Source organism: Oncorhynchus nerka, linkage group LG15 (assembly GCF_034236695.1).
Source record: "Oncorhynchus nerka isolate Pitt River linkage group LG15, Oner_Uvic_2.0, whole genome shotgun sequence".
NCBI classification, from domain to species: domain Eukaryota; kingdom Metazoa; phylum Chordata; class Actinopteri; order Salmoniformes; family Salmonidae; genus Oncorhynchus; species Oncorhynchus nerka.
In genome coordinates, this window is record NC_088410.1 from 19525272 (window position 1) to 19541790 (window position 16519).

General features: G+C 44.8%; 1 protein-coding gene across 1 annotated transcript; it reads right to left on the reverse strand.

Moving 5' to 3' along the window:
- Nucleotides 1–423: 423 nt before the first annotated feature.
- Nucleotides 424–15250, reverse strand: LOC115116798 (tektin-4-like). Its single transcript, XM_065000768.1, has 6 exons — nucleotides 14589–15250; nucleotides 14385–14455; nucleotides 3193–3336; nucleotides 2853–3075; nucleotides 1298–1452; nucleotides 424–852 (listed from the first exon to the last, which is right to left on the reverse strand). Exons 1-6 carry the CDS (start codon nucleotides 15126–15128, stop codon nucleotides 639–641), a joined length of 1347 nt encoding a protein of 448 aa, XP_064856840.1. The 5' UTR covers nucleotides 15129–15250; the 3' UTR covers nucleotides 424–638.
- Between the last annotated feature and the right edge of the window lie 1269 nt (nucleotides 15251–16519).

Here is a 16519-nt window from a genome sequence, read left to right on the forward strand (position 1 = left end):
CAACTCTCTTCCTGGGGATCTACCATCCTGTAGGTTTTCAGTCCAAACCTCTTCCTGGGGATCTACCATCCTGTAGGTTTTCAGTCCAAACCTCTTCCTGTTGGTTTTCAGTCCAACCCTAATCTAGCACACCTGATTCTACTAATTAGCTTCTCACCAAGACCTGAACTAGCTGAATCAGGTACTGTATGGTACTGTATTAAGGTTAGAGTGTAAACCTACAGGACCGTTGATCTGTAGGAACAGGGTTGGAGTGTAAAACCTACAGGACCGTTGATCTGTAGGAAGAAGTTTGGGTTGCCCTGGGTTACATCTACCAGTTGTGTCAGACACATGAAGGGGAGTGATCGAGGGCAGAGGGAAGGGAGTATCTTACTGCTTTAGTGTACACTCTTAGACGAGTGTCTAGTGATCAGTCAGCTGTGACAGACAAGCCTTTATTGATTGACACAACACAACTGGAAACACCAAGCAAATGCACACAATGTTGCACTAGTCACTAATACAGACTTGATCACACACACACACACACACACACACACACACACACACACACACACACACACACACACACACACACACACACACACACACACACACACACACACGTCCCCATATCCCCCTGTCTCTCTCTCTCTTCAGTACCCAGACAGGACTATGATGGTGGGGTAGCGGGTGCGGTGGGACATGCACTTGTCCCTGTCGATGAGCAGGCTGTGGGTCTTACAGCCGATGTCCTTCTCCAGCACCATGCGGGACTCCTCCAGGTGGGACAGGGAGCTCCGCGCTGCAGACAGCTGCTGCTGCAGGGATGACATGGTCTGGGAGATCTGACCTGCCTCGCCCACCAGGCTGGAGACAGAGAGAGAGAGAGAGGGGAAAGAGGGAGGAGAGATAGAAAGGAGGGGGGGAGCACAAGGAGAGAGAAAGAGAGCGACAGAGAGGATAGAGGGACGGGAAGAGAGACCGAAAGAGAGAGAGAGAGAGAGAGAGAGAGAGAGAGGGGAAAGAGGGAGGAGAGATAGAAAGGGGGGGGGACAAGAAGGAGAGAGAGAAAGAGAGCGACAGAGAGGATAGAGGGACGGGAAGAGAGACCGAAAGAGAGAGAGAGAGAGAGAGAGAGAGAGAGAGAGAGAGGGGAAGGAGAGGAGCTTGTCATACCAGTGTAGGTGTTTGTGAAAGATGGGAGAGAGAGTGCGATAGACAGATAGGTTTGGGTGTGTGTTTGTGTGTACATCCGTGTGAGTGCTTACTGGCTTGCATCTCTGTGTGTGCTTCTGTCTGTTTGTGTGTGTACCTGAATTGTGGGTTGTCCCTACAGAGCTCCATGTGGGGTCTGTGTGAGCGTTGGTGCAGCCGGGACTGAGCCACTCTCAGAGGGGCCTCTTTATCATACAGAGCCTGCTGAAGAGACACAATGTTCCTCTCCTGGGCCCCGATCTGATCCAGGATCTACACACACACACACACACACACACACACAACACACACACAGTGTTGAGTTCAGGTGCAGCATTCTCTGCATTCCAGCCTCAGCTGGATACCCCTTAGGGGGGTGGATAAATACAGTGTATTCAGAAAGTATTCAGACCCCTTGACTTCTTCCACATTTTGTTACGTTACAGCCTTATTCTAAAATAGATTAAATACAAATAAACCCTCATCAATGTACACACAATACCCCATAATGACATCACAATACCCCATAATGACATCACAATACCCAATAATGGCATCACAATACCCAATAATGGCATCACAATACCCAATAATGACATCACAATACCCAATAATGATATCACAATGCCCAATAATGACATCACAATACCCCATAATGACATCACAATACCCCATAATGATATCACAATACCCTATAATGACAAAGCAAAAACAGATTATTCATTTTTTTTTTTTTTTTTGCAAATGTATACGAAGAAGAAAAAAAAAATATCCCATTTATATAAGTATTCAGACCCTTCACTCAGTATTTTGTTGAAGAAGCTTTGGCAGCAATTACAGCCTGGAGTCTTCTTGGATATGAGACTACAAGCTTGGCACATCTGTATTTGGGGAGTTTCTCCCATTCTTCTCTGCAGATCCTCTCAAGGTCTGTCAGGTTGGATGGGGAGTGTCACTGCACAGATATTTTCAGGTCTCTCCAGAGATGTTCGATCAGGTTCAAGTCCGGACTCTGGCTGGGCCACTCAAGGACATTCAGAGACTTGTCCTGAAGACACTCTTGTGTTGTCTTGGCTGTGTGCTTAGGGTTATTATTCTGTTGGAAGCTGAACCTTTGTCCCCGTCTGAGATCCTGAGCACTCTGGAGCAGGTTTTCATCAAGGATCGCTCCATTCATCTTTGCCTCGATCCTGACTATACTATTGCGCCTGCCCCTGAAAAACATCCCCACAGCATGATGCTGCCACCACCATGCTTCACCGTAGGGATGGTGCCAGGTTTCCTCCAGACATTCAAGCCAAAGAGTTCAATCTTGGTTTCATCAGACCTGTTTTCGCTTTGTCATTATGGGGTATTGTGATGTCATTATGGGTTATTGTGATGTCATTATGGGTTATTGTGTGTAGATTAAGGAGGATAAAAAAACAATTGTATCCATTTTAGAATAAGGCTGTAACGTCACAAAATGTGTAAAAAGGGGAAGGGGTCTGAATACTTTCTGAAGGCGCTGAATGTCATGAAAACCTTCAGGTCTTCAGATGAAAACATTCCCTTTGCCTGCTGGGTAGGCATCCATTTCTGTATGTTTTGTTTAATTAGAGGAAGGGTTGAGTTTTGGCCATTGAAACGACACACACACACCACCTCCACCAACCCCCCCCACCCCAACACACCTGAGTGAGATGCAGTTGTAGCTGTGTCTTGGCCTCAGTGAGCTGCAGACAGCGCTGGCTGAAGGCCTGGTCTACGTTAGAACACTGGACCCTCAGGTCCTCAGCCGTATCCTGTAGGACCCTCTCCACCAGCAGCCTGAGCTCCACGCTGGCCTGCTCCTCCCGCTGAGCCACAGACAGGTTGTCCTGGGTGAAAGACACCCACGCATCACGGTTACACAGCCTGGGAGAGAGGAGGGAGATGTTAACACACTATTAATACGCACACACACCAACGTGGTGTCTGAGTTGGGGTGGTACTGAGTTGGGGTGGTACTGTGTGTATTATACAGCTACTCACTGGTCCTGTAGGTTGTCTGAGTTGGGGTGGTACTGAGTGTCAGTACTCATGTTGTTGTAGCGACCACACTGGTCATCCAGACTGTAGGCCTGGTACTTATCAGACCAGTCCAGCTCTAGAGTCTGCTTGGCATCTCTGTTACACCTGATACACACACACAGTGGGACACAGTGAGAGGCAGAAAGCCAGTGTGAGGGTCTGATGAGGGTCTGGGAGGGAGTGAAAAGCTGAAGTGAGGATAGTCATGTGATTAACTGTTCAGCAGTATAATAGTCATGTGATTAACTGTTCAGCAGTATAATAGTCATGTGATTAATTGTTCAGCAGTCTAATAGCCATGTGATTAACTGTTCAGCAGTCTAATAGCCATGTGATTAACTGTTCAGCAGTCTAATAGCCATGTGATTAACTGTTCAGCAGTATAATAGTCATGTGATTAACTGTTCAGCAGTATAATAGCCATGTGATTAACTGTTCAGCAGTCTAATAGCCATGTGATTAACTGTTCAGCAGTCTAATAGTCATGTGATTAACTGTTCAGCAGTATAATAGTCATGTGATTAACTGTTCAGCAGTATAATAGTCATGTGATTAACTGTTCAGCAGTATAATAGTCATGTGATTAACTGTTCAGCAGTATAATAGTCATGTGATTAACTGTTCAGCAGTATAATAGTCATGTGATTAACTGTTCAGCAGTATAATAGTCATGTGATTAACTGTTCAGCAGTATAATAGTCATGTGATTAACTGTTCAGCAGTCTGTTCAATAGCTTTGGGGTAGAAGCTGTTCAGGAGCCTTTTGGTCCTAGACTTGGCGCTCCGGTAGTGCTTGCCATGCGGTAGCAGAGAGAACAGTCTATGACTAGAGTGGCTGGAGTCTGACAATTTTTAGGGCCTTCCTCTGACACCGCCTGGTATAGAGGTCCTGGATGGCAGGGAGCTCGACCCCAGTTATGTACTGGGCCATACGCACTTCCCTCTGTAGCGCCTTGCGGTCGGATGCCGTGCAGTTGCCATACCAAGTGGTGATGCAGGCAGTCAAGATGCTCTCAATGGTGCAAGTGTATAACCTTTAGAGGATCTGAGGGACCATGTCAAATCTTTTCAGCCTCCTGAGGGGGAAGAGACGTTGTCATGCCCTTTCCACCTCTGTGTTGGTGTGTTTGGACCATGATGGGTCCCTAGTGATGTGAACACCGAGGAACTTGAAGCTCTCGACCGTCTCCACTACAGCCCCGTCCATGTGGATTGTAGCAGCTCGGCCCTCCGTTTCCTGTAGTCCAGATCAGCCCCTTTGTCTTGTCCACGATGAGGGAGAGGTTGTTGTCCTGGCACCACACTGCCAGGTCTCTGACCTCCTCCCTGTAGGCTGTCTCATTGTTGTCGGTGACGAGGCCTACCACCGTTGTATCGTCAGCAAACTTGATGATGGTGTTGGAGTCGTGGCTGGGACCACGACAGTCGTGGGTGAACAGGGAGTAGAGGATGGGCCTTAGCAACACAGGGGACGTGAAATTAAGAATACATTTTTTGTATTTGCGATGTGTTGCCAGGTTACCATTTTCCAATGAAGCACTGTGAGTAGCTGGACACACGATAATGCCCCACTGTTCAAAAGGAATTTTCAAGAAGGCTAAAAACAAATGATTGATGGATGAACACACACACACACACTTTTCAAATGTATTCACCTGAAAATAGGCTGTGTTGGGTGTGCTAACTATGTTTTATTGAAAAAAAAAAAAAAATGATTTAACCTTTCGTGAACTAGGCAAGTCAGTTAAGAGCAAATTATTATTTACAATGACGGCCTACCCCGGACGACGCTGGGACAATTGTGCGCCGCCCTGTGGGACTCCCAATCACGGCCGATAAGCTGTAGTCTTAATGAATAGGCTACAACCCAGCTCAGCTGTAGTCTTAATGAATAGGTTACAACCCAGCTCAGCTGTAGTCTTAATGAATAGGTTACAACCCAGCTCAGCTGTAGTCTTAATGAATAGGCTACAACCCAGCTCAGCTGTAGTCTTAATGAATAGGCTACAACTGTAGTCTTAATGAATAGGCCAGCTCAGCTGTAGTCTTAATGAATAGGCTACAACCCAGCTCAGCTGTAGTCTTAATGAATAGGCTACAACCCAGCTCAGCTGTAGTATTAATGAATAGGCTACAACCCAGCTCCGATGTAGTCTTAATGAATAGGCTACAACCCAGCTCAGCTGTAGTCTTAATGAATAGGCTACAACCTAGCTCAGCTGTAGTCTTAATGAATAGGCCACAACCCAGCTCAGCTGTAGTCTTAATGAATAGGCTACAACCCAGCTCAGCTGTAGTCTTAAGGAATAGGCTACAACCCAGCTCAGCTGTAGTCTTAATGAATAGGCTACAACCCAGCTCAGCTGTAGTGTTAATGAATAGGCTACAACCCAGCTCAGCTGTAGTCTTAAGGAATAGGCTACAACCCAGCTCAGCTGTAGTCTTAATGAATAGGTTGCAACCCAGCTCAGCTGTAGTCTTAATGAATAGGCTACAACCCAGCTCAGCTGTAGTCTTAATGAATAGGCTACAACCCAGCTCAGCTGTAGTATTAATGAATAGGCTACAACCCAGCTCAGCTGTAGTCTTAATGGATAGGCTACAACCCAGCTCAGCTGTAGTCTTAATGGATAGGCTACAACCCAGCTCAGCTGTAGTCTTAATGAATAGGCTACAACCCAGCTCAGCTGTAGTCTTAATGAATAGGCTACAACCCAGCTCAGCTGTAGTCTTAATGAATAGGCTACAACCCAGCTCAGCTGTAGTCTTAATGAATAGGCTACAACCTAGCTCAGCTGTAGTCTTAATGAATAGGCTACAACCCAGCTCAGCTGTAGTCTTAATGAATAGGCTACAACCCAGCTCAGCTGTAGTCTTAATGAATAGGCTACAACCCAGCTCAGCTGTAGTCTTAATGAATAGGCTACAACCCAGCTCAGCTGTAGTCTTAATGGATAGGCTACAACCCAGCTCAGCTGTAGTCTTAATGAATAGGCTACAACCTAGCTCAGCTGTAGTCTTAATGAATAGGCTACAACCCAGCTCAGCTGTAGTCTTAATGAATAGGCTACAACCCAGCTCAGCTGTAGTCTTAATGAATAGGCTACAACCCAGCTCAGCTGTAGTCTTAATGAATAGGCTACAACCCAGCTCAGCTGTAGTCTTAATGAATAGGCTACAACCCAGCTCAGCTGTAGTCTTAATGAATAGGCTACAACCCAGCTCAGCTGTAGTCTTAATGAATAAGCTACAACCCAGCTCAGCTGTAGTCTTAATGAATAGGCTACAACCCAGCTCAGCTGTAGTCTTAATGAATAGGCTACAACCCAGCTCAGCTGTAGTCTTAATGAATAGGCTACAACCCAGCTCAGCTGTAGTCTTAATGAATAGGCTACAACCCAGCTCAGCTGTAGTGTATTAATGAATAGGCTACAACCCAGCTCAGCTGTAGTCTTAATGAATAGGCTACAACCCAGCTCAGCTGTAGTCTTAATGAATAGGCTACAACCCAGCTCAGCTGTAGTCTTAATGAATAGGCTACAACCCAGCTCAGCTGTAGTATTAATGAATAGGCTACAACCCAGCTCAGCTGTAGTCTTAATGAATAGGCTACAACCCAGCTCAGCTGTAGTATTAATGAATAGGCTACAACCCAGCTCAGCTGTAGTATTAATGAATAGGCTACAACCCAGCTCAGCTGTAGTCTTAATGAATAGGCTACAACCCAGCTCAGCTGTAGTCTTAATGAATAGGCTACAACCCAGCTCAGCTGTAGTATTAATGAATAGGCTACAACCCAGCTCAGCTGTAGTCTTAATGAATAGGCTACAACCCAGCTCAGCTGTAGTATTAATGAATAGGCTACAACCCAGCTCAGCTGTAGTCTTAATGAATAGGCTACAACCCAGCTCAGCTGTAGTCTTAATGAATAGGCTACAACCCAGCTCAGCTGTAGTCTTAATGAATAGGCTACAACCCAGCTCAGCTGTAGTATTAATGAATAGGCTACAACCTACAGCTCAGCTGTAGTCTTAATGAATAGGCTACAACCCAGCTCAGCTGTAGTATTAATGAATAGGCTACAACCCAGCTCAGCTGTAGTCTTAATGAATAGGCTACAACCCAGCTCAGCTGTAGTATTAATGAATAGGCTACAACCCAGCTCAGCTGTAGTCTTAATGAATAGGCTACAACCCAGCTCAGCTGTAGTCTTAATGAATAGGCTACAACCCAGCTCAGCTGTAGTCTTAATGAATAGGCTACAACCCAGCTCAGCTGTAGTCTTAATGAATAGGCTACAACCCAGCTCAGCTGTAGTCTTAATGAATAGGCTACAACCCAGCTCAGCTGTAGTCTTAATGAATAGGCTACAACCCAGCTCAGCTGTAGTCTTAATGAATAGGCTACAACCCAGCTCAGCTGTAGTCTTAATGAATAGGCTACAACCCAGCTCAGCTGTAGTCTTAATGAATAGGCTACAACCCAGCTCAGCTGTAGTCTTAATGAATAGGCTACAACCCAGCTCAGCTGTAGTCTTAATGAATAGGCTACAACCCAGCTCAGCTGTAGTCTTAATGAATAGGCTACAACCCAGCTCAGCTGTAGTCTTAATGAATAGGCTACAACCCAGCTCAGCTGTAGTCTTAATGAATAGGCTACAACCCAGCTCAGCTGTAGTCTTAATGAATAGGCTACAACCCAGCTCAGCTGTAGTCTTAATGAATAGGCTACAACCCAGCTCAGCTGTAGTCTTAATGAATAGGCTATAACCCAGCTCAGCTGTAGTCTTAATGAATAGGCTACAACCCAGCTCAGCTGTAGTCTTAATGAATAGGCTACAACCCAGCTCAGCTGTAGTCTTAATGAATAGGCTACAACCCAGCTCAGCTGTAGTCTTAATGAATAGGCTACAACCCAGCTCAGCTGTAGTAGCTCAGCTGTAGTCTTAATGAATAGGCTACAACCCAGCTCAGCTGTAGTCTTAATGAATAGGCTACAACCCAGCTCAGCTGTAGTCTTAATGAATAGGCTACAACCCAGCTCAGCTGTAGTATTAATGAATAGGCTACAACCCAGCTCAGCTGTAGTATTAATGAATAGGCTACAACCCAGCTCAGCTGTAGTATTAATGAATAGGCTACAACCCAGCTCAGCTGTAGTCTTAATGAATAGGCTACAACCCAGCTCAGCTGTAGTATTAATGAATAGGCTACAACCCAGCTCAGCTGTAGTATTAATGAATAGGCTACAACCCAGCTCAGCTGTAGTCTTAATGAATAGGCTACAACCCAGCTCAGCTGTAGTCTTAATGAATAGGCTACAACCCAGCTCAGCTGTAGTCTTAATGAATAGGCTACAACCCAGCTCAGCTGTAGTATTAATGAATAGGCTACAACCCAGCTCAGCTGTAGTCTTAATGAATAGGCTACAACCCAGCTCAGCTGTAGTCTTAATGAATAGGCTACAACCCAGCTCAGCTGTAGTCTTAATGAATAGGCTACAACCCAGCTCAGCTGTAGTCTTAATGAATAGGCTACAACCCAGCTCAGCTGTAGTCTTAATGAATAGGCTACAACCCAGCTCAGCTGTAGTCTTAATGAATAGGCTACAACCCAGCTCAGCTGTAGTATTAATGAATAGGCTACAACCCAGCTCAGCTGTAGTCTTAATGAATAGGCTACAACCCAGCTCAGCTGTAGTATTAATGAATAGGCTACAACCCAGCTCAGCTGTAGTCTTAATGAATAGGCTACAACCCAGCTCAGCTGTAGTATTAATGAATAGGCTACAACCCAGCTCAGCTGTAGTCTTAATGAATAGGCTACAACCCAGCTCAGCTGTAGTATTAATGAATAGGCTACAACCCAGCTCAGCTGTAGTATTAATGAATAGGCTACAACCCAGCTCAGCTGTAGTATTAATGAATAGGCTACAACCCAGCTCAGCTGTAGTATTAATGAATAGGCTACAACCCAGCTCAGCTGTAGTATTAATGAATAGGCTACAACCCAGCTCAGCTGTAGTATTAATGAATAGGCTACAACCCAGCTCAGCTGTAGTCTTAATGAATAGGCTACAACCTAGCTCAGCTGTAGTCTTAATGAATAGGCTACAACCCAGCTCAGCTGTAGTCTTAATGAATAGGCTACAACCCAGCTCAGCTGTAGTCTTAATGAATAGGCTACAACCCAGCTCAGCTGTAGTCTTAATGAATAGGCTACAACCCAGCTCAGCTGTAGTCTTAATGAATAGGCTACAACCCAGCTCAGCTGTAGTCTTAATGAATAGGCTACAACCCAGCTCAGCTGTAGTCTTAATGAATAGGCTACAACCCAGCTCAGCTGTAGTCTTAATGAATAGGCTACAACCCAGCTCAGCTGTAGTATTAATGAATAGGCTACAACCCAGCTCAGCTGTAGTATTAATGAATAGGCTACAACCCAGCTCAGCTGTAGTCTTAATGAATAGGCTACAACCCAGCTCAGCTGTAGTCTTAATGAATAGGCTATAACCCAGCTCAGCTGTAGTCTTAATGAATAGGCTACAACCCAGCTCAGCTGTAGTCTTAATGAATAGGCTACAACCCAGCTCAGCTGTAGTCTTAATGAATAGGCTACAACCCAGCTCAGCTGTAGTCTTAATGAATAGGCTACAACCCAGCTCAGCTGTAGTCTTAATGAATAGGCTACAACCCAGCTCAGCTGTAGTCTTAATGAATAGGCTACAACCCAGCTCAGCTGTAGTCTTAATGAATAGGCTACAACCCAGCTCAGCTGTAGTCTTAATGAATAGGCTACAACCCAGCTCAGCTGTAGTCTTAATGAATAGGCTACAACCCAGCTCAGCTGTAGTCTTAATGAATAGGCTACAACCCAGCTCAGCTGTAGTATTAATGAATAGGCTACAACCCAGCTCAGCTGTAGTCTTAATGAATAGGCTACAACCCAGCTCAGCTGTAGTATTAATGAATAGGTTACAACCCAGCTCAGCTGTAGTATTAATGAATAGGCTACAACCCAGCTCAGCTGTAGTATTAATGAATAGGCTACAACCCAGCTCAGCTGTAGTATTAATGAATAGGCTAATGAATAGGCTACCCAGCTCAGCTGTAGTATTAATGAATAGGCTACAACCCAGCTCAGCTGTAGTATTAATGAATAGGCTACAACCCAGCTCAGCTGTAGTCTTAATGAATAGGCTACAACCTAGCTCAGCTGTAGTCTTAATGAATAGGCTATAACCCAGCTCAGCTGTAGTCTTAATGAATAGGCTACAACCTAGCTCAGCTGTAGTCTTAATGAATAGGCTACAACCCAGCTCAGCTGTAGTCTTAATGAATAGGCTACAACCCAGCTCAGCTGTAGTCTTAATGAATAGGCTACAACCCAGCTCAGCTGTAGTCTTAATGAATAGGCTACAACCCAGCTCAGCTGTAGTATTAATGAATAGGTTACAACCCAGCTCAGCTGTAGTCTTAATGAATAGGCTACAACCCAGCTCAGCTGTAGTATTAATGAATAGGCTACAACCCAGCTCAGCTGTAGTATTAATGAATAGGCTACAACCCAGCTCAGCTGTAGTATTAATGAATAGGCTACAACCCAGCTCAGCTGTAGTATTAATGAATAGGCTACAACCCAGCTCAGCTGTAGTATTAATGAATAGGCTACAACCCAGCTCAGCTGTAGTATTAATGAATAGGCTACAACCCAGCTCAGCTGTAGTCTTAATGAATAGGCTACAACCTAGCTCAGCTGTAGTCTTAATGAATAGGCTACAACCCAGCTCAGCTGTAGTCTTAATGAATAGGCTACAACCCAGCTCAGCTGTAGTCTTAATGAATAGGCTACAACCCAGCTCAGCTGTAGTCTTAATGAATAGGCTACAACCCAGCTCAGCTGTAGTCTTAATGAATAGGCTACAACCCAGCTCAGCTGTAGTCTTAATGAATAGGCTACAACCCAGCTCAGCTGTAGTCTTAATGAATAGGCTACAACCCAGCTCAGCTGTAGTCTTAATGAATAGGCTACAACCCAGCTCAGCTGTAGTATTAATGAATAGGCTACAACCCAGCTCAGCTGTAGTATTAATGAATAGGCTACAACCCAGCTCAGCTGTAGTCTTAATGAATAGGCTACAACCTAGCTCAGCTGTAGTCTTAATGAATAGGCTATAACCCAGCTCAGCTGTAGTCTTAATGAATAGGCTACAACCCAGCTCAGCTGTAGTCTTAATGAATAGGCTACAACCCAGCTCAGCTGTAGTCTTAATGAATAGGCTACAACCCAGCTCAGCTGTAGTCTTAATGAATAGGCTACAACCCAGCTCAGCTGTAGTCTTAATGAATAGGCTACAACCCAGCTCAGCTGTAGTCTTAATGAATAGGCTACAACCCAGCTCAGCTGTAGTCTTAATGAATAGGCTACAACCCAGCTCAGCTGTAGTCTTAATGAATAGGCTACAACCCAGCTCAGCTGTAGTCTTAATGAATAGGCTACAACCCAGCTCAGCTGTAGTCTTAATGAATAGGCTACAACCCAGCTCAGCTGTAGTCTTAATGAATAGGCTACAACCCAGCTCAGCTGTAGTATTAATGAATAGGTTACAACCCAGCTCAGCTGTAGTATTAATGAATAGGTTACAACCCAGCTCAGCTGTAGTATTAATGAATAGGTTACAACCCAGCTCAGCTGTAGTATTAATGAATAGGCTACAACCCAGCTCAGCTGTAGTATTAATGAATAGGTTACAACCCAGCTCAGCTGTAGTCTTAATGAATAGGTTACAACCCAGCTCAGCTGTAGTATTAATGAATAGGTTACAACCCAGCTCAGCTGTAGTATTAATGAATAGGTTACAACCCAGCTCAGCTGTAGTATTAATGAATAGGCTACAACCCAGCTCAGCTGTAGTATTAATGAATAGGCTACAACCCAGCTCAGCTGTAGTATTAATGAATAGGCTACAACCCAGCTCAGCTGTAGTCTTAATGAATAGGCTACAACCCAGCTCAGCTGTAGTCTTAATGAATAGGCTACAAATGAATAGGTTACCAGCTCAGCTGTAGTCTTAATGAATAGGCTACAACCCAGCTCAGCTGTAGTCTTAATGAATAGGCTACAACCCAGCTCAGCTGTAGTATTAATGAATAGGCTACAACCCAGCTCAGCTGTAGTATTAATGAATAGGCTACAACCCAGCTCAGCTGTAGTCTTAATGAATAGGCTACAACCCAGCTCAGCTGTAGTCTTAATGAATAGGCTACAACCCAGCTCAGCTGTAGTCTTAATGAATAGGCTACAACCCAGCTCAGCTGTAGTCTTAATGAATAGGCTACAACCCAGCTCAGCTGTAGTCTTAATGAATAGGCCCAGCTCAGCTGTAACCCCCAGCTCAGCTGTAGTCTTAATGAATAGGCTACAACCCAGCTACTGCTGTAGTCTTAATGAATAGGCCCAGCTCAGCTGTAGTCTTAATGAATAGGCTACAACCCAGCTCAGCTGTAGTCTTAATGAATAGGCTACAACCCAGCTCAGCTGTAGTCTTAATGAATAGGCTACAACCCAGCTCAGCTGTAGTCTTAATGAATAGGCTACAACCCAGCTCAGCTGTAGTCTTAATGAATAGCTCAGCTAGTAACCCAGCTCAGCTGTAGTCTTAATGAATAGGCTACAACCCAGCTCAGCTGTAGTCTTAATGAATAGGCTACAACCCAGCTCAGCTGTAGTCTTAATGAATAGGCTACAACCCAGCTCAGCTGTAGTCTTAATGAATAGGCTTACAACCCAGCTCAGCTGTAGTCTTAATGAATAGGCTACAACCCAGCTCAGCTGTAGGTATAATGAATAGGTTACAACCCAGCTCAGCTGTAGTATTAATGAATAGGCTACAACCCAGCTCAGCTGTAGTCTTAATGAATAGGCTACAACCCAGCTCAGCTGTAGTCTTAATGAATAGGCTACAACCCAGCTCAGCTGTAGTATTAATGAATAGGTTACAACCCAGCTCAGCTGTAGTATTAATGAATAGGCTACAACCCAGCTCAGCTGTAGTCTTAATGAATAGGCTACAACCCAGCTCAGCTGTAGTCTTAATGAATAGGCTATAACCCAGCTCAGCTGTAGTCTTAATGAATAGGTTACAACCCAGCTCAGCTGTAGTATTAATGAATAGGTTACAACCCAGCTCAGCTGTAGTATTAATGAATAGGTTACAACCCAGCTCAGCTGTAGTCTTAATGAATAGGTTACAACCCAGCTCAGCTGTAGTCTTAATGAATAGGCTACAACCCAGCTCAGCTGTAGTCTTAATGAATAGGTTACAACCCAGCTCAGCTGTAGTATTAATGAATAGGTTACAACCCAGCTCAGCTGTAGTATTAATGAATAGGTTACAACCCAGCTCAGCTGTAGTCTTAATGAATAGGCTACAACCCAGCTCAGCTGTAGTCTTAATGAATAGGCTACAACCCAGCTCAGCTGTAGTCTTAATGGATAGGCTACAACCCAGCTCAGCTGTAGTCTTAATGAATAGGCTACAACCCAGCTCAGCTGTAGTCTTAATGAATAGGTTACAACCCAGCTCAGCTGTAGTCTTAATGAATAGGCTACAACCCAGCTCAGCTGTAGTCTTAATGAATAGGCTACAACCCAGCTCAGCTGTAGTCTTAATGAATAGGCAACCCAGCTCAGCTGTAGTCTTAATGAACCCAGCTCAGCTGTAGTATTAATGAATAGGTTACAACCCAGCTCAGCTGTAGTATTAATGAATAGGTTACAACCCAGCTCAGCTGTAGTATTAATGAATAGGTTACAACCCAGCTCAGCTGTAGTATTAATGAATAGGTTACAACCCAGCTCAGCTGTAGTCTTAATGGATAGGCTACAACCCAGCTCAGCTGTAGTCTTAATGAATAGGCTACAACCCAGCTCAGCTGTAGTATTAATGAATAGGCTACAACCCAGCTCAGCTGTAGTATTAATGAATAGGTTACAACCCAGCTCAGCTGGTCCTTTAGGCCTTTCCTAGACTATTGTGTGGAAATGTGTGATGACACAATCAAATGAAAAGAGAGGATCTTGTAAATAAACCATGTATGTAGTTACTGCTGATGCATCGAAAATATTCATTGTGACACAAATTGTGACACTCACTTGATTTGATTGACAGCCTGACTCAGCGTTCTCTTCAACAGAGCCTGGATGCTCCTGATCAACTCCACCTCCTGCGGTACACAAACACAACCATCACCTTATTTTCAGATTGGTTTCTAGTGAAATAACGTCTAGGCAACATTTAGTAATGATACAAGTATTTCAACTTGAGCAAAGACAAGTCGATGTTATTGTTTTAATCACCTTAAGCAGCTCCTCCTCTACGCCGTCTTTAACCAGGTCGGGACCCAGCCGCCGTTCCCGACAGGTTAGGTTATCCGTGGCGATGGCGAACGGGATCTCGGTGGCGTCCAGCGCCTTCAACAGCCTCCTCTTCTGCCCCAGGAGGAGGTCTGTCTCGGCCACCAGCTTCTCGATGTGCCGCTGCAGCTCCGACTTCCAGAAGTGGATATGCTGCAGTCTCTCTCCTAGGTGCCGCGTCCCCTCAGCTTGGGTGCGCAGAGTCCCGGCCTCGGTCTCTTGATACAGTGTTTTGGACTCATGGCAAATCCTCTCGGCGTTGTTTCGGTCAGTAGCGGCCTGGTGAAGGGTAGAGAAGTTATTGACGTGCCATTCCTCCGGGCTGTACTTGGATGAACGGTACCCCGCCGTAGCCAAGCCGGAGGAGGGATAGAAGCCCTCCTTGAATGTGGCCTCTGCGTCTGGAGGCGGGAACGGCTCGCCTGCTTGGGCAACTGACCTGCTGTCGAAATTATGTCTGGCCACTAAAACTTCTGAAGACATTTTGTGGCGAATTGGTGATACCTGGTATTAAAAACACTGCGATCCGACACAGGATTGTAGTTAACGGAGTCGCAGCATAACAAGAGCCACACAGGGGAAGTGAAGAATCACATGTTTTGTATTTGCGCTGCGTTGCCAGGTGACCTGTTTCCAAGGAAACACTGTATAACTGGACACGCGATAATGTCCCACGGTTCCAAATGAATTAGGTGCTTTTACACCTGCATTGCTTGCTGTTTGGGGTTTTAGGCTGGGTTTCTGTACAGCACTTTGAGATATCAGCTGATGTACGAAGGGCTATATAAATCAATTTGATTTGAGGTAACAACAAATGGTGTATGGAGGAACACACACACATTTTTTCAAATGTATTCATCTGAATATAGGCCTATGTTAGGTGTGTGTATATACCCATTTTATGTTAGGTGTGTATATACCCATTTATATGTCCAAAAATGGATATCGCAACTAAGGATTGCCACTTTAATTGATTAATAATAATTGTTTTAATAATGTCAATAATAACTTGAACTTTTAACATGACAGTGGCCCCTGTGTTTTTCCCCCAGAAACATACATGCAGACCCACAAGCATATTCACACCCCTCCAACTCTCCACTTTAAAACCCTTTAACGGAGTCATAGGTCTCTGGTCTATTGATGGGAATCAGAGTCTTCAGGGCTGTGTCCCAAATTACACCCTGTTCCCCAGATAGTGTACTACTTGTGACCCGTACTCATTGTCATTTGGGAAATACTACTGGTGTGAGGGGAATTTCCTGTTTCACTGGGCTTTGCCACACAGTGGATGATGCAATTACACTGGAACTAGTGAGTGACCAATGGGAGCAGTTATTCTCTCTCTCTCTCTCTCTCTCTCTCTCTCTCCTCTCTCTCTCTCTCCCCTTGTGGCAACAGGTCACACATCTTGCTGCTGTGATGGCACACTGTTGTATTTCATCCAATAGATATGGGAGTTTATCAAATTTGGGTTTGTTTTCTAATTCTTTGTGGGTCTGTGTAATCTGAGGTAAATGTGTGTCTCTAATTTGCTCATACATTGGGCAGGAGGTTAGGAAGTACAGCTCAGTTTCCACCTCATTTTGTGGGCAGTGTGCACAGAGGATATTTTTGCAGAATTCTGCATGCAGCCTCTCAATTTGGTGTTTGTCCCATTTTGTGAATTCTTGGTTGGTGAGCGGACCCCAGACCTCACAACCATAAAGGGCAATGGGTTTTATGACTGGTTCAAGTATTCTTAGCCAGATCCTAATTGGTATGTCAAATTGTATGTTCCTTTTGATGGCATAGAAGGAGCTTCTTGCCTTGTCTCTCAGCTCGTTCACAGCTTTGTTTAGGCCGAGGGATGTATAGTTGTTTGTGTGCTCTAG

Coding starts and splice junctions, on each gene's coding strand:
- LOC115116798 (XM_065000768.1), bottom strand. CDS start 15,128: ATGTCTTCAGAAGTTTTAGTGGCCAGACATAATTTCGACAGCAGGTCA. Junction 14,456..14,588: donor TAGAGGAGGAGCTGCTTAAG/GTGATTAAAACA, acceptor TGTGTACCGCAG/GAGGTGGAGTTGATCAGGAG. Junction 853..1,297: donor AGGGACAACCCACAATTCAG/GTACACACACAA, acceptor CTCTGTCTCCAG/CCTGGTGGGCGAGGCAGGTC.